The sequence below is a fragment of the Malaya genurostris genome, chromosome 3 (assembly GCF_030247185.1).
Source record: "Malaya genurostris strain Urasoe2022 chromosome 3, Malgen_1.1, whole genome shotgun sequence".
Classification (NCBI taxonomy): Eukaryota; Metazoa; Arthropoda; class Insecta; order Diptera; family Culicidae; genus Malaya; species Malaya genurostris.
Window position 1 is genome coordinate 226,612,385 of NC_080572.1, and position 25,139 is coordinate 226,637,523.

Genomic DNA, 25,139 nt, shown 5'->3' on the forward strand with positions numbered 1-25,139 from the left:
GTCTTATTATCCCATACAAAATTCCTGTATATTATTTGGATCCTACTTCCGATTCCGGAGTTATGGAGTAAAATGTGCGAAAAAAAGAAAATATATTTTCTAACTTTTCTCATAGATGGCGCGTCCGATTTTCACAAACTGATCCGACTTCCGGATCCGGAAATATAAGGTAAAATGTGTTGAAAATTTTATACCATCACTGAAAAGGGCCAAAAATCGTAAAAAAATCTAAATCCACTTCAAATCTTCTCTAATTGATAGTTTTTTTCAGTAGACGGCCAAACAAACCGATTTCAGTTATTCTTTCAAGAATCGAAGAAAATCGAAGAATACCACAGTTTTATATATAAGGAAAATTAATATTTATCATGGTGAATTCTTAGCAACGAAAAATGTTTTTTTTTCTGGGAAAGACGCTGCTTTGCAGGGTTAAATGCAACTTGTCGAGAATTAATTTGATGTGAGCGATGAAAGAAGGTAATACTCGCTCTTGACAGAAAACAAGGGTTGTGAATGTATTTTTGTTCACTATTATTCGTTTTAGCAAAATGTAGGATCAAAAATTGATTAAAAAAAGTAGCAGAAACTTTACGTCTGCTTAGCGATTCAAATTGAACTGCCGAGTTTAGCACTAAGCAGGTCAATTTGAACTGCTCTGCCCTGATGAGTCAAAGACGAAACGTAAAAATAATAAAAACGGTTATGTGCCCTAGCACAAAATTTGGCTAACCCCTAAATGATAAAAAAAAAGATAAATGTCTACTGTCCTTCTTTAACTCATTTGTGTCTGTTTCTAAATTTTACTGGCATTCACAAATTTTGCATTGTACCAGCCTTCCTTTTATGTGACCTTTCAATTTTTTTGGGTATTTGATGCATTTTACGTAACTCGTTCCATATCGAAAAAGCGTCTTCTCTTCCATAGTTTTGTGTGGAGTATTTACCTATTTGAAGGTATAGACGCCGCCTAATTCTAAATGACTATAGAAATAACATTGCATTTGATTATAAGAATTCCCTCGACAATGTTCGAATGAGATAACATCTTTTACGTGGCGCGAAATAAATGATTAAATCACTGCAACGGAACTAATATTATACCATCGATTATAAATATTTACAGAAAATTTGTTGTCAACTCATGAGGTAAATTCATACTGACGCATACGACTCTAGAGCACTTCTACTTATTCTTACAAACTCGAAATCACAACTCTTCCAGAACGCGGTGATAAATTAGTTTGCCCTGAAGTTCGTCTAATAATGCAATTTGGCTAACGATTACAAATGTGTCTGCGAACTCGGAGCTTCACCAAGGAAGAGCACTTGGAAAAAACTTTGAGCAGATTAGATACTTCAGTGATATTCTGACAACAGAGTGGATTTCATTGGAAAGGACCTCAACCCGTCCAATTGCCCTTAGTTTTCAGAAGTATAACACCTTTTCTCTGTGCTAATATTGTATTTCAAGGCGGGTGGTGTGCTTAAACGTAAGACGATGATCAGACCACTTGTGGATTCCAACAACTATTAAATAACAGTCTGTTTAATTTTATTCATCAGGAACTTGTCAATACATCTTCACTTTAAAAACACATGTTTACCGAATGCCCGGTATTGAACTTTTTTTCCTACAACCCTATCTTCTGAAACCATTTTACGGCTTAATGTAATCTTTGTACATTTTGTCGAACAGACACTCGTAAACAATAATATTGCAAAATATGGGATTCCCTGGAAACGTGTCGCGATAACTATAATGAGTTGCAAGAAGAACACCAATAAATGGTCTATTCATATTTGAGCAAGCAGCATTAATAACAATTTTTGCCGGATCGACGATCGTGGGATCAAACAATTCCTTAGTCAATTCTCACAATCACTAGCACGATTCGGTGATGCTGTGTGTCGTATCTGATCTATCTAATAATAATAATAATGTAAGCTCGTATTGCAGGAAGCGTCTAGCCTGATAACGAACGGCAAACTGCGACTGGTCAGTTCAGGTTAGTTTTTGCAACCGGAAAGTAGCTTCGGTATGATCTTCAACACACGAGGCCCATTCGCCGTGACATGCATGACGCTGATCGCACTGTTGACGGTAAGCAGGTCAGTGCAAGGGAAGATCTTCCAGAAGTGTCCATTGGCGAAACTGTTGGACAGTCATCAGATCTCAAGGACATTGATTTCGAACTGTAAGTATGCGTATGAGAATGATGAATTACTCGCGAGACTGGTTGAATTACCTTAGCTTCGAGACAAATCAAAATAATTGAACATCATTTCGCAGGGATATGCCTGGTCAATGCTGAAAGCGGTGGTGATACTTCCAAGAAAGTGTCAATGGATAATCTCACTTCAAGTTATGGTATTTTTCAGGTACTGTAGGGCATGCTTTTGGTAGGTAATGTAACATTTTAAAATAATTTTTCTTGTAGATCAACAGTAAGGAGTGGTGCCGTGCCGGACGTAAGGGAGGGAAGTGCAATAAAAATTGCGAAGGTAAGTCGAAAGGAAACCGAATTTTAACGTCCATGCAAATATCGAACAACAAACAGATTGAGAACCACAGCTGATTAATCGTTTTGCGAAAAATTTTACTTCCTACTTGATCTGAAAACCTTCTTCAATACATAGAACGGCACTGCAATTTAAATCAGTTCTAGTGGTTTTGTGATATGTTTAGCAAAATTTAAATCAAACATTTCAAATTTGATCAGTATCGGGGAAAACAGTTTGAAAAATCGACAAGCGAATTCAACTTTGTAATGAAAACTACAAAAATGTTCCCGCAGAGACGGAACTCGAGCCCGTAGCTAGCTCCTAACCGGGGAAATTGTTTTGCCAATTAAACTACCCTATATATGAAAACACGTGAAGAGAAAATCCAAATGACTAGAAGAACCAAGCTTGCTTCGCTGTACTTGGCCACCACAGAATTCACTCACAGTCCTATATCTATGGAAACCAAACACACACCGCAAGTCTATTTTTTCTTATTCTGCTTTAACACCGATACTGATTTGAGATTTTGTTCTTGTCTATTTGCTGCCTATGCCTAGGACTAGAACACAACTCGTTGATTAGAATTAAGATATTGAGTAATTTACGACGTTAGACAGTTTTTACTTTCATTAAGTAACAGAAACTTTAATTATGCTTGCAGCTTTCCTAACGGACGATATTTCTGACGACATCGAATGTGCTAAACTGATATATAAGGACCAAGGATTCTCCTATTGGAAAGGTTGGGTCAACAAATGCAAGCAAAAACCGTTGCCGGATATCTCCAGCTGTTGGAAATAACGCCTCGGAAAAATTACCGCATAATTGTTTGAACAAATAAAAAAGTGTCGTAAATAAATGGTCTCAGCTAATCTTAGAATATTTTGTGGTAGTCTTTAAAACAAAAGTCATATGAAGACACGAATGTCACCGTGTACACAGGGATATCTAGAGTTTCTGGAAACAACAAGTTGATATCACAAAATATCTCATTTTGTTAAAAATTCAATGCCTACTTTTCTAATCGTGTCCTACACTGAAATAATTTGCACGTTAGCATCATGTGTGAAATATTCAAACTATCACTACATGTAAAGTACATGAAATTCATGAAAATTCCACTCAACTCTCAAAATGAGTGTAAAAACAGTGGATATTTAGTGGAAATAATGCTACATTTATTTGAAATGCACACTAAAACGATAAGATATATCGTTAAGTCTAGATTTCGTACGAGTTCCTTAAGAATGTCACATTGTTCTCCGCATAGATTTCAATTGAATCACGGTTGACCGAATCAAGTGTTACATTTTGTTATACTCATTTTCACTAGAAAATGAAGTGTTTAACACATATAGTTTGATTCAATAGCAAAACACATCACATCCAAAGGAAAAGCACATCTTAGCTAAGTGAAATAGAAATTGATCTTGCATTTTAGCGAAATCTCAAAACAGATCGCTTTGATTATGTATTAAAATGAAATGAAGTGCTACTTACATATAAATCGATTGTGTCAATTTTTATCAGTGTAGTGCGCACCGGAATAAAACTGACGATTCGCTTGCGCAGTACACGTCAAGAGCAGCACGCGTCAGAAGCGCTAAATGTAAAAAAATTCGGAAACCCTATGTTTGTTTTCGTGCTTATTATGGAAGCTTATAATATTTCTTGGTTGATTTTCCATTAGGGCGTATAAGCAAGTGACAGTTTCTCTTTAATCACTCTCTCTTTCGATTATTGTGATGTGATTAAAATGATTTTCTTTGATATCACTATTCTGTTTGAAAGTTGAAAGTTTCGGGTATCATTTCATGCAAAGAGTTGAGTGATAAACGTGGAAACCGCTTGGTAATTAATAGAAGAGAAAGTAAACAAAGAGAAACTGTCACTTGCTTATACGTCCTTTCGAAAAATTAACCGAGATTTGGAACAATTTGCTATCTGAACGCAACAAAAATCGTGTGAAGAAGACACTTTAAACTCGTATTGTTTGGAAAATGTTAATACTAAATTCAGTAAAATATAACGTTTCAAAAAAAAATTTTTTTTTGAAAGAAAGAATTCTATATCTATTTGCAAAATTTTGTAAAAATTCGAGAAACAACTTCAGGCTACCTTACAGGTAAAAGAAGAATGTACATCCAAACCTCCGTTTACGAAAACTTTTTCTACGATACCTCTTTTTACGTAACTCTTTTTATGAAGAAAATCCCAAATAACGTAATCTGTTTTTACGAACCAAATCTCGAAGAACGAAAACTTTGTTTACGAGCCTACTTCGTAAAAAGAAGTATTTGCAAATAATAAAAATAACTTCCGGTTCTTTTATATTCTATGGAAATTACTACAACATGGGTATTTGGCATTCAAGAGTTATAAACAAACCGGAAGTCGCCATCTTAGAATTCAGAATCACCTCAAACATCTTTTTCTTACATCAACTCATTAAACCAGTTCCGAAAATACTCATGTTCTTATAGTTTATAAAGGATATCGATATACCGGAAGTCGCCATCTAGGATATTGAAGCGACTAATAACATTTCCCTACAAATACTGATAATGTTCGTTCAAAAATTATCTATTACATTATACATATCCAATAATACAAATACATAAGGAAAACTTACGTTGAAAATTCCAGATAAATTGTTCCAAATTGTTTATGCAATGCAAAGTTGATGATGAAACAGTTTTTCGAACATGTTTGTGATTGCTAGTACTCTAAAATAAAAACAGTTATGGCGAAATCGGTTATCTCGCGAAAAATGAGAGATACTTCAGAAATTTTTACTCATATGTTATTTATGAATATGCGCAAGTAAATAATGACATTATAAAGTATTTGTTATGGCATCGCTTTAAAGACATAGTGCTCTTGATTTTGTTTAAAAAATTCAAGATGACAGGATAAACTTGAAAAGATCAAAAATGATTTTGTGGTTTTGTGTCTGCTAAGCAGTTCTTGTTGGACTACTAAGTTGAATACGATACGAAAAAAAAAGAATTCGTACACACTTAAAACTGATTCTTGATCTCGGAATAATGAACTGTCGAATTAGATTGGCATCGCATTTTTTACTGATTGTTCACTTGTCTAAATGCTTTTTTCCGAGATTCGTTAAAATTATATTCTGATATCTCGATAAGGAGCATTTTGTTGTCGAATTTTGGTGTAATAATTTGTTAGTAAAACCTGTTTTAATCCACCTAGTGGTGTAATGATGCCTTTCTCATATCAATCATACTATCATATATAATACTGTGGTACTCTTCAAAATAATTTTCTTCGATTCTTAAAAGAATAATCGAAATCAAATTGTTTGACCGTCTACTGATAAAAACTATCTGGAGAAGATTTGAGGTCGATTTAGAAAACTTTCTACGGTTTTTCATCCCTTTCAGCGATGATAAAAATTAAAAATTTTAACACAGTTTACCCTATATTTCCGGATCCGGAAGTCGGATCCGGATGAAATTCAGGAAGTATGGAATCACAGGACCTTTCATTTGAACCCAAGTTTGTGAAAATCGGTCGCGCCATCTATGAGAAAAGTTAGAACACATATTTTCATTTTTTTTGCAGATTTGCGGATCCAAATAATAATCAGGAACTTTGTATGGAACCACAAGACCTTTCATTTGAATCTAAGTTTGTGAAAATCGGTTCAGGCATCTCCGAGAAAAGTTAGTGCAAAAAACCGTTACATACACACATACGCACATACACATACAGACATTTTGCGTACTCGACGAACTGAGTCGAATGGTATATGACACACAGCCCTCCGGGCCTCGGTTTAAAAGTCGGTTTTCACAGTGATTGTATAACCTTACTATATGAGAAAGGCAAAAAAATAAATATACCGAAATTAGCAAATGCGTTTGCTGAGATTTTCCACGCTGAGATAGCTTTTACCGAAATTCGGTAAAAAATTGTCATCTAATGTCACTTGTCGGTTTTGTATCGCACCACGACGTCATTCCTCGTGGAACGGGACAAAAAGTGTAAGAGAAAACCTTTCAATATTTGTTCAATAATGATCGAATGATATTCAGCGGCCTGCCGAGTAAGTGAAATAAAAATCTAAGAATCCACTATACTGTTTTTGCGTTTGAGTTTATATAAGTTTTATATTTTAGTATTACAAATTAATAAACATTCCTTTATCAACCCTAACTTTTGTGTCACTATTCCATAAAATAGTAAAGCATAATCCTTTTTACGCATGATTTATTTTTGAGTGCTTTCGCCGAACTAACAGCAATGCATTTGCTGACAATTTCGGCAATAACTGACATTTACGTTCCTTAGGATTGCTGAGATTATCAGTAATTATACATTTTGCCGAGACAATTACTGAACACACGGCTGTGAAAATCTCGGCATATTTTCACCGTTATTCAGCAATAGAATTTAAGTGTGTATATTGAGTATTTGCTGTGTGTGTGCGTGTTTTACCTATCTCAAACTGGTAGCGATTTACATTAAAAAACTGTTCCACATGCAAATAATTTTAGTCCAGGACTTAGGAAGGTGTTAACTTAATCGAATTTCAATTACCCATTTCGTATACACAGCCAGAGCACTTTGTGTTCTGAGGTCACCATTCTAACGATCAGCCCCGCCTCAATGCGATGTTTGCATCAAATGGATTCGAACAGAAAAGGTGAACCAAATACGCGAAGTAAACTTAATACGTACACACTTTGAAAAAACTCTGTGATTTTACATCTTATTACATTAATGGAGCGTCGCAGTTCACGCAAACTTACGTGGAAGAACATTCAATACTGTGACTTAATTTCCGTAACATCGAATTCATTGAAAAAACAAAACTGATTGCGACAGTCGCGAGACTTGAGCCAAGAATCATTGGATCACAAAGTACGTTTATTAACCGACTGAGCCACAGAAGCACACATCTGCTTGGCTGGTAAAAGGTGCATTTAAATCAATTTAGTCACACCTTCTAGCAGAATGCAAGTTACAGTAGAAATCAGTAAAATTTATGCCAATCTAACGTTAAGTCATTTCAAATTAAATTTTCCATCATTTGTCAAATTAGGTCTTAGGAATTACATCTTATGAAGAATTGAGTCACCTGTAAAATTCAAGGGACTTCCGATCCCTTGCAAAATGGCAATTAATCTTCGTGTATATAATTTGTGTTCTTCGGTTTTGTATAAACAATTTCAAATTTTCCTGTCTTATCATTACACTCTTAGAAAAAATGAAATTTACGCTTGACGTAAATTCAAACATACCGAAATTTCGTCGGCGATGACACAATATTACATCTCCTAACATGTAAAAATAAACTTTGCGTCTGTATCGATGTAAGCTTAAGCTACATTAACTGTGAAGTTACTGATATGACTCAACTGTACATGCTTAGAATTGTGAATGTAAGTGAATCCAATTCTTACCCTATCATTCTACTACTGCCGAAGGCGATAGTCCCAATCGACGCCGTTCTTTTGACCAAATGTCACCATAGGTCCCCGCGGAGGCATTGAGCATTTGCTGGAGCTACCATATGTAAATAACTTTGTCTCGTGTGCTATTGGAACAGCATAGCTATATTTGTCTACAGTTAGAATTCATGATAAATTATGTCTACAGTTAGAATTCATGATAAAGTGCTTAAATATCTCATTCAAGTATCATAATAAATTTATATTTGTCTCAGGTTTTAATGCTATGTGTAACATTAATTTCGTTTCGTCTTTGACTCACCAGTGAATAGCAGTTCATCTTGAGTTACCACGCCACTCAGCAGTTCAACATAAACCACTCAGTAGACATTTTTTTCGAGAACGTTTACTAACCGGTTACCGGTAACTTACAAACCAGAACCAATTCAATTTTTAGTTTAGTGTTCAATTCAATTTTATTATCCGCTCCCACAACATCACCGAAGGTAATCAGAAAGATCTTCCGTAAACAAATACTCTCCGAAAAAAAAAACACAACGTCAACAAAACTTAATAGCAGTATCTCTTTTTAAATACAGCTGTTCTCTCGGAATTATTTTGCTCTCTATCGATCGCTACCCGAGTGTTCTTCGTGAACCGGATAGAGTTGATTGCGCACGCGTTTATACGCGAATGACGGTCATTTACTGCGTTGGTTCCACGTCGCTCCGTGAGAGAGATAGAGAGCGGGATTCTGCTGGCGATTGAGACTTGCAAAGAGTGCGCGTGCCATTATCATCTTCACTTTCGATCGTGTTAAACGAGAAGGGACTGTTTACTAACGCCAGATTGCTATTAGGGCCAGAGTGGTAAACATTGTGTGAGGTGCCGGCTCGGCTAAATAGTTTGTGCCAATGATAGGCCACCCGATAGGTCTCGCCGAGTGGAACAAAAATCAATGGAAACTCGGTACCACCGCGCAGAAGTGAAATAATTATCAGTGCAATCGGATCCTGCAAAAAAGAGTTCACCGAAAGGAGGTAGCTCCACACGACAAGGTATGGAAAAACAAAATTCTGTAACGGATTGAATACACAGCTAATCCGAAACGAACACTAACAGTGGTGGTCGGGGATTTTGTCGACTCTAATGAATATTCATTCTTGTAGGCATGTCGGTTCGAATGCACGTTGGAATTGGATTTTCTGATTCGTGCGCTATCGTAAATTGCGTATGCGAATTTACGTGTTGAACTAAACTGTCACAAAATAGTAAAATTTCGATTTAATTTCATTTTGGATTTAATATTTTGAACATTCGTTAAACATTCTAAAGTTGATTGCAACACTTTCAGCGGTTTGCGAATGTTGTTTTCAATCCAGAGTGTTCTATTCAAGTAGTAGTAGATTGTTGGATTACTTTGTGCTTAAATTTGCTTCTTATCACAAGATCTTTTAAATTCAAGGTACAACTGTGTTCAATTAAAGTAAGTCGAATACGTGTATTTGTCTTCATGTGTGAAGAAAATAGGTGACTTGGAGTTTTATTCAGTAGTGCTAATGTAGAAAGCATTCCTGTAAACAACTTTATCTGATTTCGATAACAGTAACCTTATATCATTAACATGGTAGAACTTGAACCAACGCTGGTTAGTAACAAAATTGTTCATATGCTTTCATATTTGCGAAACCGTGGAGTTAAGTCTAGATTTGTGTAGGGTTATTGTATTAATAGTTATCGCATTAGTAGAGCCACCATGTTATTACTTTACTCGGATTACTCGACTTTCAATCAACGAATTGCGGTAAAATCGAATACAATATCTTTAGTTCGGCTCTAATAAGCAATAGCGCAAAAAAAATGTTCGACAATTGTGCATTACAAGAAATCGAAGCGAATGCACCTATTTTTACCTTACCCAGATCTCACTCCAACCTATGGTTTTGATTCATGGAATGAATCAGGGGTGGAAATAAGCAAAAATTTCTATTCACAGGAAATAAAAAAAGTCAGTATTATCTTTTCATATTTTCCATCGTCCAACATAAGGCCTCCAAACCCTTGGTGGGACAAAGAGTGCTCAGATGTTAAACACGCGAAACAAAATGCGTCAAGACGAACGAGGAACTCCTCAGAATTTTGAAAAATTCTTGACTTTAGAAACCAAGTACAAGAGCATACTTCGGGCCAAGAAATGTAGCTATTGGAGATATTTTGTCGAAGGTTTGTCAAAAGAAACCTCAATGAGCACTCTTTGGAATACGGCCAGACGAATGAGGAATCGTAACGTAGGAAATGAGAGTGAGGAATACTCGAACCGATGGATATTTGATTTTGCGAGGAAAGTTTGCCCAGATTCTGTTCCTACGCATAGCATTATTAGGGAGTCTTCTCCAAATAATGGTTCCATTGATAGCCCCTTTTCAATGATGGAATTTTCCATAGCACTCATGTCTTGTAACAATAACGCTCCTGGGTTGGACAGAATTAATCATTTTATATCACATATTTATTGTGGATATTATAATGAATTTTGAAATGAATGATTTTTAATAAGATAAATTTTAGTTCGACTTAGAATTTAAAATGGTTTTTAATTTCATTTCCCACAATTTAAAACATAATCGCAATTTTAGTTTTGTTATCCCATTTTTTAATTCACGGTGTTCGGTTTTTTGATTCACAATCGGAAATCTTGATTCTCAAATCCATGATTTCTCAATCATGGTACGGACAATGGATTTGTATCCGTGTAGTGAAAGTGAGCGTATCAATCAAACTCTCTTGCATAATGGTGTCCCGCTGAATAGTAATATGAGACCTTTGTTATTCTTTTGTATATCAATAATGTAGTATAATTTATTGAATTAATTTTATGATACTTCCTATGGAAAAAAATCCAATGGGACAGTCAAAATATTTTGATTGGAATAATTTGAAACTGAAATATTGAAATAATTTTTCGTGCTCAAACCGGGAGTTTGATATAAAACTCAACAACATCTAATGGCATTATGAGACATTTGAGATGAATTCGAGTATACGCAAACCGATTCAGCAATCTTTGAGAAAATTTATCACTATTTCCAGTGGTCAGTGGTTCCTTCATGAACCAAAAAACCATTCCCAGTACAACCGAAGTGTGAATTGTTTCATCATTCTCGTTACTTTCTCGATCGGATGTCGGATCCCGACGAAATAGCTGACTGTGTGGCAGTACGACTTTCCTTATAATTTTTTTTCATTTGTGAATACCGGTTCGATAAAGTCCGAGATGAGGTTTGCGTAGTAGCCAACGTTTCTTCTAAAAATCAGTGAAAAAAAATCGTTGAATTTTCGTTTTTCTTTGCAAGATTTTCATAGCAAGACGAGATCTACTCTCTATTAATTGATGATCACATAAGTGTTCGCTCGCCATCACGCGCCAGTGCACTTGGGTGCATTTATGCGAGAGCACATGAGAGCGATTCATGTGAAGAGGATGTGATTCTCTCGCCCCAGCTTCTTTCAACACAAGCACACACTCAAAGTCTGTCAAAGTGTGGTGCCCACCGAATGCATCCGCAGTGTAGGAATGAAACTTACACACTGGTGTACTATTCTAGTGAAATGCCACCCGTAATGCACATTTGTCGAACACTGGTAGTGACACAAAGGCTCATAAACAAATTGCAACGAAAATCGAGGTAATGTTTTCTTAAACAATTCGTTGTTTATATTATTAGTGTGTGTATGTTCCCGTTTTCCCGTACAACAAAATTCGCAAATTTAGCGGAAGCTGGTTGGTTGGAGGGTAAGTTGTTAACTGCAGCTGGTGTACTTTGTTCTTTGCGTAACAAACGTACGCCATTTAGAATACCGGGGAAAAAAATCTTCCACTTTTCTTTTTCGATAGAGAGAATCTCTCCGTATTGGGACATAGTTTTGCGAATATATGAATCGGTGACGCTTGAGGGAAGATCATGCACACGCACTTCTTAAGCACTATCTCCCATATATACTGGAATGTTGTACTTAATGTTCTCGTGCTCCACATAGTGCACATTGTTATTGTCTTTTGCGAATTGAATTGCATCCAACTCTTTATAAAACTGGATGTAAACAACATTATTTGTCTTATTGCATTGAAGTAAATGTACACGTTTAATATCAAGATGCATTTGCTCCTTAAGTAAACCTTCAAGTTCTCGTATCGAAGGTCGAATTTTGCACTGCCTGAAGTCAACAACGATTGTATTCTTTCGTGTTGCACAATATTTTTCGTCGTTAATACGACTTACTTTACTATGGGGCATCTTTTCCAAATTTACCCTGCACAAGAATGGGTAGAAGTCAATCGTGAATATCTGTTAATGAACTTATCCCAACAACATAATTTTTTCTTCATGCTACCGAAAATATGATCAGCAATTTATAATAAAATTTTCAGTAGTATAAATAACCACAATTACCATAAAATTATAGTTTTCTCAAATGTTCGGTTTCCACCAGTATTAAAGAGAAAAACTCATGACGCTTGTTTATTTTTGCCTTTCTCATATAGAAAGGTTATGCAATCACTTGAAAAACCGACTAGTGAAAATTGGCCCGGTGGGCAAGTGTCATATACCATTCGACTCAGTTCATCGAGCTGAGCAATGTCTGTGTGTGTGTGTGTGTGTGTGTGTGTGTGTGTGTGTGTGTGTGTGTGTGTGTGTGTGTGTGTGTGTGTGTGTGTGTGTGTGTGTGTGTGTGTGTGTGTGTGTGTGTGTGTGTGTGTGTGTGTGTGTATGTGTGTGTGTGTGTGTGTGTGTGTGTGTGTGTGTGTGTGTGTATGTGTATGTATGTGTGTGTGTATGTGTCAAATAATCTCACTAGGTTTTCTCAGAGATGGCTGAACCGATTTTGACAAACTAGGACTCAAATGAAACGTCTCGTGGTTCCATACGGAATTCCTGAATTTCATCCGGATCCGACTTCCGGTTCCGGAATTATAGGGTAAAGTGCGTTCAATATTGTACACCGTCACTTAAACCGGCGAAACAAAAAACGTAAAAAATTTTCTAAACTGGTCTCAAAACTACACAAATCGTTAGTCATTATCAGTAGGCAACTAAAAAAACCGATTCCGGCTATCCTGGTTCCCGGTATCCGGTTCCGGAAGTACCGGAAATAGTGGTCATATATACCAAAATGAATCTCACTCACTTTTCTCAGCGATGGTTTGACCGATTTCCACAAACTTAGATTCAAATGAAAGGTTCGCCGGTCCCATACGGAATTCCTGAATTTCATCCGGATCCGACTTCCGAATCCGGAGTTATAGGGTGCGTACTAGAAGAGTTTGTGTGTCATGTTAGTTGGTGGCCGTACGAACCGACTTCGATTATACCGGTTCTCGGGTTCCGGTGCCGGAAGTGCATATAATAGTGAACCCATTTCGTTCTCTTAAGGATGGCTTACGCAATCAAAGCACTGTTTTATTCTGTATGTTATGCATAAACAATCACTTGGTTTTTTTCAAAAATCGAATAGAAATTTTTTGAATAGAATACCACAATATTATATGTACATGAGAAAGGCATCATTACACCACTAGGTGGATTAAAACAGGTTTTTTCGTTCTCGGACGACGGTTTTGGTGCAGTGAGTGCCTACATTGCATTTTTGGGTTACCAACTGAGTAGGCATAAATTTTAAAAATTGACACTTTTAATTCATTTTAGCCTACGTAGTTGACTTTTAATATCAGTAAATTTATTATGAAATAATTTTTTTTGAATTTTTTTACCATTGAGATAGTAGTGTTTCGTATCGTGTGTACTCTTACAGGCGAACTATTCTTCACTCTCTTTTGCCTTGTCTTATTAATTTGTGTGCTACTTCCAGAATTGTAACGGTGCACCTATACTTTAGTATAGGTGCACCGTTACAATTCTGGAAGTAAAGAAATGAAATCTTGCACAATTGACACAATACATTAACTTATGAGAACGATTTTAGATACTCAGAAGTTTGAAGTTTTATTCGTATTCACGTCATCCAGTTATGTTACTGACATTACCCACCCAATTTTTTTAGAGAAATTTTTAATTAGTAGTCGGGACTTTTTGACCAATATGTTGGGTTGTTAGTGATTCGGGAAAAATTGCTAGCTTATAAAAGTAAATATAAATAAATTTGTATTTAGTAAAATATAATTTAAAGGGGAAAGTATCACCTTCTTGCCATTAATAGGATCGTAGCACTAGCCATGCATATTATAATTCGATGAATCTGTTAAAACATAAGGTTCCATACTTTCATCGTTGTAGCAATCGACCTTAAGAGAATTCTTTCATGAAGTTTCATTTAACAAATTCGAAGCGTATTACAGACGGGATCCGACACGGTCTAGTGTGAATATCGTTTGAGAGTTCATTAGACAAGCACCATACATTCAGGATCAATCACATGAATTATGACTAACTAGGAAATAAGATATAAGTTTTCTTTTGGAAAAATAGCAATGTTCGAGGCGTTCATCTATATTAGACAAACACTAGCTCAAGTTCATACTAACGGCAAACAAAAGTAAATTATGATAAGATCTAATGAAATTCGTGGACTGTTTGGTACTTTTTTATCAGAAAACAAATAGCAATAAATTTCTTTTTCAACATTTACAGCTCCTGCACAAAACATGTCTTCAAATCAAGCACAATTTATTGCAGCCGGCCTGTGCTATTTGCTGATGGTGTGTGCCGTGGTCGGCGAAGCGAAGGTTTTCACCAAGTGTGCCCTGGCAAAGGAACTGGGCAAGAATGGTATTTCCCGCACCTTCTACGGCCACTGGATTTGTCTGGCAAATGCGGAGAGCGGTTTGGACACGACCAAAGTGACTAAACTGCCCAATCTCACCAGTAGCTTCGGAATGTTCCAAATCAACAGCAAGGAATGGTGCCGCGAGGGTCGTAAGGGTGGAAAGTGTAATATGAAATGTGAAGGTGGGTAGAGTAATTCAGTGGATACTTTTATAATCTGATTATTAACACATATTGGTTCTGCAGATTTTCTGGACGATAATATTGCCGACGATATCGACTGTTCGAAGAAAATTCAGATGCAGTATGGATTCAACGCCTGGAACCTTTGGCAGAAGAAGTGCAAGGGCAAGGAGCTGCCCGATATTTCCAAGTGCAATGCTTAATTCCAAAGCTGGTATGGCGAATAGTTCCCGTAGGTTATGGCGTTAATTGCCTTTGCTCGTGTGATAAATGTTGATTCCTATTCTTGATACCAGTTATTTGCGTTTATTAACAATAAACATTTTTCAGCAGCAGTTCGATGAAGTTTTTTTTCAATAGCTATTTTCGGATTTTTTTTATAAAACGTAGATAGCAATGATTCTTTTAATTTATTTTCTTTTTTGATTATTACAGCCAAGCATTACATTATTGAGTTTGTTCAAATTTTAAAACGATTTTGAGTATCAATAATTGTTAAACGACATCACTATCAACAGATTATCAGAGCAACACATTTTCAGACTTACAGAACCCGTTCCAATTAATTTATTATAGACTATATTGATAAGAATACATCTTGAATTCGATGTTGTATGAAATTGTTATGGGCTAAACAGGTTCAAAAGTTTAATACTTATCACTCTGAAACCGGGAACCGGATCCTAATAAAATTGAGTAGCATTAGTAGAGTAAATGAACAACATTTAATATAATAATAAATCAGACTGAATTTACTAACATCTGAATCACTAACTTTTCTACAGAAAACACTAAGTAAACTTAAAGGACAGTCGATTGTAAAGCCTTAGAGTATGAAAGAAACATAATTATAAAATGTTCTAGAGAATAAGGCCGTACTTTCTCAACACTACCATTCGAATCTAAATTTTATTATAGTAATTGGTCTCCTCCATCTTATTGTTAACATAAAACGTATTTGAATTTGGAATATGAAGCATTACCGGGCTCGTAATATAATTAGATGTGAACTGTATGTGAAACTAATGTTGTTAGGGTAGAAACTGGGTTACGTTGGGGATTCATATAAAGAAAGTAATATAAAGCGCCCTACCTTAGTAATACCCTACCTCAGTAATAGTAATTTTCTATTTGAACATAAATTAAATCAGCAACTTAATTTTTTCATAGGATCTCTCTGGTATACAAGTGTACTATTTTTCTATATCACTTAACATCAATAAACTGGAAAAATCATTAGGTAGCTCTTCAATGTACCCCTTTTTAAAAAATGTGTTTTTCCCACTGTGCCAAACAAAAACATGAAACATTATGCTTATAAATGTTCATGCAACGAAGCACCCAAACGAAACACCCAAATTAAAAAAAAGTGCGAAAAGGTGTTTTCCACTGACGGATAAAAAATCAACACAGGCTTCGGCATCTTCAATCAGAACATCACCGCTTCTTACAAACTCAGTGATCCGGCTTCAGTTTATGTCGCAGAATTAGCTGCTATTCAGTACACCCTCGAGATCATTGAAACTTCGCCCAAAGACCATTACTTCATTGTCACGGATAGTCTAAGCTCAATAGAAGCTCTCCAGGCAATGTAGCCAGGAAAGTATCCCCCATATTTCCTGGGGAAAATACGGGAACACTTGCGAACTTTATCTGAACGGTCTTATTCAATATCGTTAGTCTGGGTCCGGCAACTAATTAGATCTCTGTAGTTTTCAGACATATTGTTTCCATACCCCCTTTTTACCTCGCTTTCCACAATATTTACTTTTTTTCATTCTCTTCCGTAACATCACCATCACCGCCCACGGAAGACCGCTCCAGTCGAAGACCAGCATGAGGGCCACCCGCCGGGCCTTCGTAGCCTGCGGGTGTTTCCCGCGGACCCACAGGAACCGAAGGAAGCGGCCATAGATATTTAACAACGTCATCTGGAAGACTCACGCAATATACAATTCACCGACCACTGCCGATCGCCAACTGAAAGCTGGATTTTCGAAAATCCGAGACGACATAATCTAATGATACTATTCTAGTTTTAAGTTAGTCGTTAGTTAAGATTAGAAAATACCCTTGGCATCTTAGAGCTTAAGCATTGTGCCTAAAAATATATTATATTATTGAAAAAATTAACGTTAAAAGTATGATCAAAACATTGTTAGGAAAATTAGTAAGCAGTCATAACTTAAATACCCTCAAATTTATATGAAAACAGACATTTAAAAAGTGTTTCTTAGCATTCCTGAATGCATAGTACCTTGATCAAAAAGTTCCCGGAATTTATACAGAAAATTAAAAATATCAGAATAATTATCAAAACCGATACTGTTCCCCTCAAAGTACTCCCCATCGACTGCAACATATTTATGCCATCGCTCGCAATTCTCGAAATATTTTTTATACTCAATTTTCGGTATGGCCATCAGAGTCATCTGTGATTTTTTCATAATCTCATCTCGCGTGCTGAAACGCGTTCCACGGAGCAGTTTCTTGAGTCGACCGAATAGGAAAAAGTCGCAGGGAGCCAAATCTGGTGAATTCGGTGGTTGCTGACAATGTGGCTCGAATATCAAAAATGCAACGAACGCCTATGATTTTCGTGCGCTTTCCTTCGCCTTTGTTCGATGATCACTCTGATATTCGGACTTGTCCGTATATTCGGGTGCGAACGAAGCCGACGCTTTTTCCTTGCTCGCATGAAGATCTATTTCTTGCGGTTGTTATTCGCATTAAACATACCCCCGAATGACTTAACGCGAATGTGTAACGAATATTCATGCTGCGATCATCGTCAAAACCTAATTCGCGATGATCGTTCGTGCTGCCTTTGAAACAAGCAAATTAAGACGTTTCCTTCTGTATTAGTACCATAGTCTTATGTGTATGTGATGAACCGCATCCCAGTACTCTCCCATTGCTTATATCTCACGAGATATGATATGAGATATGAGTTTATTAGATGAAGAATGCTACGCGAAGAACGGAAACCAACGATCATCGCAGTGACGCTATTCGAACCAATTTGAAGAGTAAATTAAATGTATAAAACGAACATGCACGATGTATACCAGCAACGAAGAATGTATTGGTAGATTCGGGTTCTCTACGATTATTGCTTATTCATTTTCACCCTTCTCGCTTTCGTGCAGTGAATAGTTCAACGTTGTTCGAGACGGGAGTAATAGTTATAGAAGAATATTCGCGGTAGATTAGAAGAATATGTGCAACTTTGTGCAATGTTCACGGATAACAATGGTATTGTGTGACAGTGCGTTATCATGTCTGTGTGTGTGTATGTATGTATGTTTGTGTGTGTGTGTGTATGTGTGTGTGTGCACTTTTCGAAGATATTTGAACGTGCTCAATTTTCTCAGAGATGGCTGAACCGATTTTAACAAACTTGGGCTCGTTTGAAAGCTACTGTCGGGCCATTGATCAAGTTCGAAGATCAAATGGTTGTGACTTTTAGCTCCAGATATATGATGGTATATGTGACGTAACCGACAAAACACGTTGATTTTTACCACTCTTATATATAAGGGTGCCAAAATTTTGGGATCACCTCTGTTTTCGTTAAGCTCTAGTGCTCAAAAGTTTAAGCACCTCGAAGTAAGCCTTCATGGTGCTGCCCGGTGGTAAAGGTTTGACAACTTTCGATCTTGAAAAAGCACCATAGGGGGGTGTACATGAAATTTCCAAAATCGAATATATTTTTTGATGCCGAAACTCTTAAAGCATGAAACATCGAAATTTAGTGTCTTCTCAAAAAAAATTTTTTTTTGAAAAAATCAACCTTCTGGGAAATTAAATTTTGATATTTTTAAGTTTCTGGAAAATCAAATTTTGATATTTTTAAGTCCCAAAAAGTCGATTTTTCAAAAAAAAAATTTTTTCGAGATGTCACTAAATCTCGACGTTTCATGCAGTTTTAATCCTTTTGGCATCAAAATTTTTTTTCGATTTCGAAAATTTCATGTACTCCCCCCTATGATGATTTTTCAAGATATATGAAAATTCCACTAAGTGGACTGAGAAGGGTTTTTCTTATTTTTAGATTAGCATCACTGTTCTCATACAAATACGCAACGCAAATGTCAAGCACTAGTTTGGAAAAATGATGCTGACTGTGTGACATAAACACTGAAGCATGCTTTTGTGAACTACTCGAATCAATCTGAATCAATTGGTGTCAAAATTAGTATCCGAAATTATTTAATAAAAGCATGAAATATATTTTCATGAGACTGTTATGAAGGAAGAGAAAGGCATTATCACACCACTAGGTGGATTAAGAAGGGTTTTTTCAGAATATCGTTGCCGAAACACTCTTCTAACATTTCCAATGTTGTCGCACCATTGTCAGCTGTTTTAACGCAAAATTTAATGCAAACTCGTTGTTGCAAATTCAATGCCATTTTGAAATTTGTACAAAATCGAGGACACACACAATCGCAGATGTACTCAATACAGCATAACTTTTACAAATGCCTAGGTATCAAGCTGAAAATTTGATTGAATATAAGTGACACATGTGACAACCTAAAAAAATAAAATCTTATAGTGTGACTGTTTGATCAAGGTAGTATCATAAATCAAATAAACATAGATTTCCCAGTGTAATACTAATGTAGTTGAGCAACCCGTGACAGCAAAAGCACCGTCTGGTAGAGAATGGGTGCGTAAATGCTCCTAAAATGCATGCATAAAGTTGCCTGCGCATTTAACAAAACCACAGTAGCTAATGAAAAAAAGTGCACCCTTTTCTCACTAGAGGCGCTGTTAGTGTCACCGTGCAGTGAGAAATCTATGTTTACTTAATTTATGGTAGCACCCAAACATACAGCATTCATTAACCCTGCACCTTTAATTCAGTATTCATCAAAGTAAGCCAGAAAATCGGAGCAGTTGAAAATTTAATTCGGAAGTAAAATAAATTCTCCAAAGATAGTCGAAGCACAAACTAATTTCCAGACATGACAGTCACGATCTTTTTTTGGCGCACATCTACGGTCCTCCGCGAAACTGGCACCAATGCTGATAAATTGGTTACACTGCTGAGTTCCCATCATACATTCCTAATGCAAATGTCAAACCGTGAGAACCCTTTCGATTCCACGATGTAAAATACCCTGGTGATCACATTTTTCTATGTGTTAGTGCGGTTGTCATTTTATTGTGGAATAACAGAGAGACGTGAAGAAGAAAAACATAAACAAATGTCGTTCCGGGAGTTGCTTTTATGAAAATATTTAGAGTTGGTTCTGTTTACGAAAACATTGACAGTGAAATACGGTGTTTTGTTCCGGGATGTTTCAATCGTTTTCATCACCAGCTTTTGAAATGCCACCCACAGCACAATCACTCCATTATCCATAATAACTGTAATAGATACTACAGTGCGATCCGCCAAATCCTTCCTCCAACGAAATGAACAGAATCCGATGTGTGTAAAATTTTCTATATTTCGACGTTACCTTGCAAACCCTTGACGAAAAAATGTCCAGATTTTCAATTAGTGGCAAAGATTCGCCAGGCTGCGCGACAACTGGAGTAACTTAGAAGTGAAATCCCGATCTGAAATGGTCGTTTGTTTATGTTTACATGCTTGAATCCCGGCGCGCCATACTTAATTTCGTGAGAAAATTACCAACACAACCAAAACTGTCTTATCACGCCACCAGTGTATTTTACGTCGTGTTTCGATTCGGTAGCTCATTTGTATACATTGAGATTTTATGGCACACTTTGGTTGAAATGATAACAATGCAATTAATCTCGCGCTCCACCAAGCGGTGAGTGCGGTCATTTCAGAAGGTACCGGGAACGAACCACATTTTTTCAAAATATTTATATGCACGTACATGTCTTTATTATTTATCTTTGGTCGAAGTATTCGACACCATTTGAAAAAAAAAATACTTAAAAAACTCTCTAGAAAGGTATTTGTTGCTGCACACAAAAAATCTTGGTTTTCATGACAAATAACACTATGGATACTCAAAACTATGAAAAGAAATGTCTGAGAATTTAATTCTTCCGCACATTAAAACACACAAAGGACTTAGGATGTTGTATTATCTGTTGGTACTAATAACTGAGAAGGTTTTGTGGCCTTTCGAGTGAATAGTAATATCCTAATGGAGGGGGTTTCCTGCCTGTAATAAACAATAATCAATAGACTTGTACAGTTCTGACCTGATTGGTAAACTGTCCCAATAGCGGAGAAGTGCTACAATGATATCGAGACAGCGGAGTGGAATTTTTTGAAAGCAGAATTTGAGTGCATTAATGGAGCGATTAAATACCGAAATCGCTGTGAAAGAACTTACATGATGCACATGAGCATCGCTACCATAGTTAAATCAACGGTTTAGGGTTCCAATTATTTGAATATCCACCTTGTTCACCTGATTTGGCCTCCTCGAACTATTATCTGTTCTCAAACTTCAAATCATCTCTAAGAAATCGGTGCGAGTTTCGTTGTGGAATTTTAGACTTCCTTCCACTACTTCCGAAACGCTGATAGAATGCGCACCGAAAATTATGTACATAAGCAATCTTCAGTAACATTTTTTTTTATCTGAGGGCCCCTCCCGAAATGAAATTCTGAGTACGGGTCTGATGATAAAATTTACATTTCGTTGGTTAAAGTCGCCTTAAATGTGAAACTTCGTTTATGGATTCATTTCTGAGGTGATAATTTGTTCAGTTTGGCAAAATAGTTCAAATGAATCTAATAGAAATTCTGGTGGAAAAAAAGAAAAGTAAAAATGTGTTCTTCTCTTGAAATTTATGATTTAACCCATACTTGCTCAAACTCTTCATGTTTTGGTGTTATAATTTATTCTGAAGCTATGCAAGGATTTATGGCAATTTAAACACATCCACCCGATTTTTTATGGCTGAGAGATAAGTCTTAAGTATTTAAGTACATTTCTATGCACGTTTGAAGTGCCTTAATCGAAACGCGAAGTAAAATGATTTTTTCGCAGTGTGTATGTTTTTTTATATCTCTTTCGGAAAAGGCGTTATTTTCACAATCCAAAAGAATTTAAGGACGAAATAATAAAGGCATGAATCTTTTTTTGGCAGAAGACCATATACATGCAAAATGCCCGAAGCAAGAATTGTGTGATTACAAAATGATATCAGTTTTGAACTTAGATAGAGCAGTTCCACCGATTGCAGAAGTATTGATCTGGTACTTGCTAATCTTCTATGTATTTCTATCTATCGATCTGGCCAAAGTCAGCGCAAAACTTACAGACTGTGAGTAACCTAGCAAGAAACGCTGTCCATCCATAATCAACTATACTGCGGTTTTTCGTAATATCCGAAACAAATAATAATGCCTGGTTAACTTCCGCTTAAAGCTGATGAATGCAGACGAGTTGAATTACGCTGTTCGCTCCCCTGGAACGGCACCAAACCGTAACCGTCGAAAAAAAAATCAACTCAATGGTGCAGAACAAAGAAACTATCGACGACGTGTCCAAAAGCTGCATATAACATGAGACAGGGCGAAGAATGATTTCCGTTTTCGGTGACGGATCACAACATGCACAAACTTATAAATAAATACATTTTACTGCATCAAGCTTCTGGCACACTTAGAGCCGACTCTATCGTAATAACGGCTTCAGCGTTTTGGGCAGGTTAACCCTTTTCGACTTTTGAAATTGTACTTCGTTTTTGCATCGTAGACTTCACTGACAAAATCATTCAATTGTTGTCGATGTTTTTTTCGGTGTCGGTTCTGGCCTGATACCATTCATGGTTGGCTAATTTACATTCAAAAGCTGACGGTGGATCATGAATAAATAATCGCGGTCGAGTGTTTCCGAATTTTATTTTTTATGGGTTGAATGAGTTGTGCCATCGTCGTTGTGTTCCGTGGGTGACATCACTCAACCTCGACTGATATGGATCGAACTATGGTTCTACGCGCCGAAGTACATTCGTTCGGGTTACGTAGTGCACTAATTATGCTTTGTAATTGTCTATGCGATCTGGATTAATCCTCATTCTTGTCAAATTAAATTTATTTTTAGTTCACGGGTTTGGTTCCGACAACCGACACCACAAATTACTGGAATTATTTTTCGCAGTGATTCCAACAACTAGAACCAATTTAAAGCCGTGAGAACACTTTGTAAGCGTACACATTCCGTTTCCTCGAAAGCAGAATACGCCCGACACGCTAATTACTCACCGGATGTAAAACAAACCCGCTTATATCAGCCACGCAAAACCTAGCACTTCGACCGGGAATTAGCTGGGTTTGAATGAAGATAATTGTGTTTGCACGATTAGACAGCGGAACGTCGCATCCAGGCAAAGCGTTATCAGTTTGTTCTATTCTTTCGGTTTTCATTTGGAAAATATCACACAAACAACAGTAGATTATTCATCTTATAAAATGTTGTCATTTTGCCTACGGGCTTGGGTTCAGTGTTCTTTCCAAGAAACTGACGTCATACAGTATCCGATGAATTTACCCAACCGTGTCCATCTGTCCGGCGGAAAACGTCTCAATTTCGTTTGGTTTGTCTATGAGATGATGCGTCTGGGCAGTGCAATAGTTTCATATTACGGTTCAACCGGAGTGCTTAGTTGGCATTTTTGCACTCGTTTGCAGACTTTGTGTAATCGAATCCGGTGATGTTCAATGAATTCAAAGTAAGAAAAAAAAATCTACCCACACGTACCTAAAAGCCGATTGTGATGGTTGTGGTTACAACGATCATTAATTATTGGAATTTTCAAGGTAACGATACGAGTTTGGTTTTGTGGTCATACAAAAAAAAAAACTGGAAAAGTCTAACGCCAAAGTATATTTCCCGAAATGGTGATAGCTTAACCGATGGTCGACCGATTATAGCTGTGTAGGATAAACTTGTCCATCACCAAGTTGAGTAATGATTGGCAAATTTAAAACGAAACAGACGACGAGTACGAGACTGGTGACTGCTGCGCTACAATGATGCTTGTGAAAGATGAAAATTCGTACCCATATGTGTTGGAAATATACTGCACTATTGCGGTCATCAGCCACTCCGTGCTAGTTCGACACGAGACTTGACTGAGAGGGCGCCATTGCAAGCGGCGAACTTTTCCGTTCAATCACTTCAATCTTGATCTTTGCGACATTTTAAGTCCGTATGACTCCAAAATTGCATTGGAGAATTGGAACGTGAGTCTTCGGAAAGACATGAACCAGTATCAAAATCGTCAAATCAATGCTGCACAACTGGGAGAAATTCAATATCACTATAGTGATGTTCCATAAACTCACACGTGATAATGAAATGATAATCATTCAAAATCATTTTCACGATTATCAGCCCTGCTGCGATTTGCACTGAAAAGCGTTCAAACCAGACCGGTAGAACGGCACTGCACTAAGCGCTATCGTAGCCAACATAGCTGGTTTAAGCGCTGAGCAAAATCCTACCCTCCTATTAACACATGGATCAATAAGTCCCGAGACTAAAGCAGAGATGGCGCTCATAGTAAACCAGTAACCTTTTCTTTCTAGAGTACTAACCTTTGCTTGAAACGGGTCAGAATTTTAACTCGATCCGACCAGAAACAGCTGAGTTATCGAGGTTGGAGTAAAGTCGTTTTGTAGTTTGTTTAAAAAATGGAAAAAACCGAGTTTCGTGTTTTGACAAAACATTGTTTTTTAATGGGTAAAAACACCGTGCAAGCGAAACAATGGATTGAAAAATGTTATCCTCTTGTCCATCAAAAGCAACGATTTATCGGTGGTTCGCCGAGTTTAAACGTGGTCGTACCGACACAAATGACGCGGAACGCGGAACGACCTGTGGAAGCCGTTACACCGGAAAATGTGAGTTAAGTGACAAAAATTATAATGAAAGATCATAAAGTGAAGCTCCGTGAGAATGCTGAGATGACACAGATATCATATGGAAATGTATTTACTATCCTTCATGAGAAATTGAGCATAGAAAAGGTTTTTTTTCCAAGTGGGTGCCGCGATTGCTTTCGATGGAACAAAAACAGCAACGGGTCGATGATTCAGAAAGCAGTTTATCGCTATTTACTCGCAACATAAAAGATTTCTTGCGTCGTTACGTGACCATGGACGAAACATGGATACATCACTACACTCCAGAGTCGAAGCGGCAGTCATCTGAGTGGCGCACAGCTGGCGAAAGCCGTCCGAAGCGTCCGAAAACGCAGCAGTCAGCTGGAAAAGTCATGGCGTCAGTTTTTTGGGATA

At 36.9% G+C, this 25,139-nt stretch overlaps 3 protein-coding genes across 3 annotated transcripts in view; 2 read left to right on the forward strand and 1 right to left on the reverse strand.

The window, feature by feature from the left end:
* Positions 1-25,139, reverse strand: part of LOC131438410 (uncharacterized) — a 90,450-nt gene that overhangs the window by 7,273 nt on the left and 58,038 nt on the right. The window lies entirely within an intron of this gene.
* Positions 1,807-3,372, forward strand: LOC131438415 (lysozyme c-1-like). Its single transcript, XM_058608432.1, has 5 exons — positions 1,807-1,903; positions 1,958-2,195; positions 2,291-2,379; positions 2,439-2,502; positions 3,167-3,372. The coding sequence occupies exons 2-5, from the start codon at positions 2,039-2,041 to the stop codon at positions 3,304-3,306; spliced, it is 450 nt and encodes a 149-aa protein (XP_058464415.1). The 5' UTR covers positions 1,807-1,903; positions 1,958-2,038; the 3' UTR covers positions 3,307-3,372.
* Positions 8,724-15,225, forward strand: LOC131438416 (lysozyme c-1-like). The gene is made up of 3 exons (XM_058608433.1): positions 8,724-8,983; positions 14,573-14,890; positions 14,954-15,225. The coding sequence occupies exons 2-3, from the start codon at positions 14,587-14,589 to the stop codon at positions 15,091-15,093; spliced, it is 444 nt and encodes a 147-aa protein (XP_058464416.1). The 5' UTR covers positions 8,724-8,983; positions 14,573-14,586; the 3' UTR covers positions 15,094-15,225.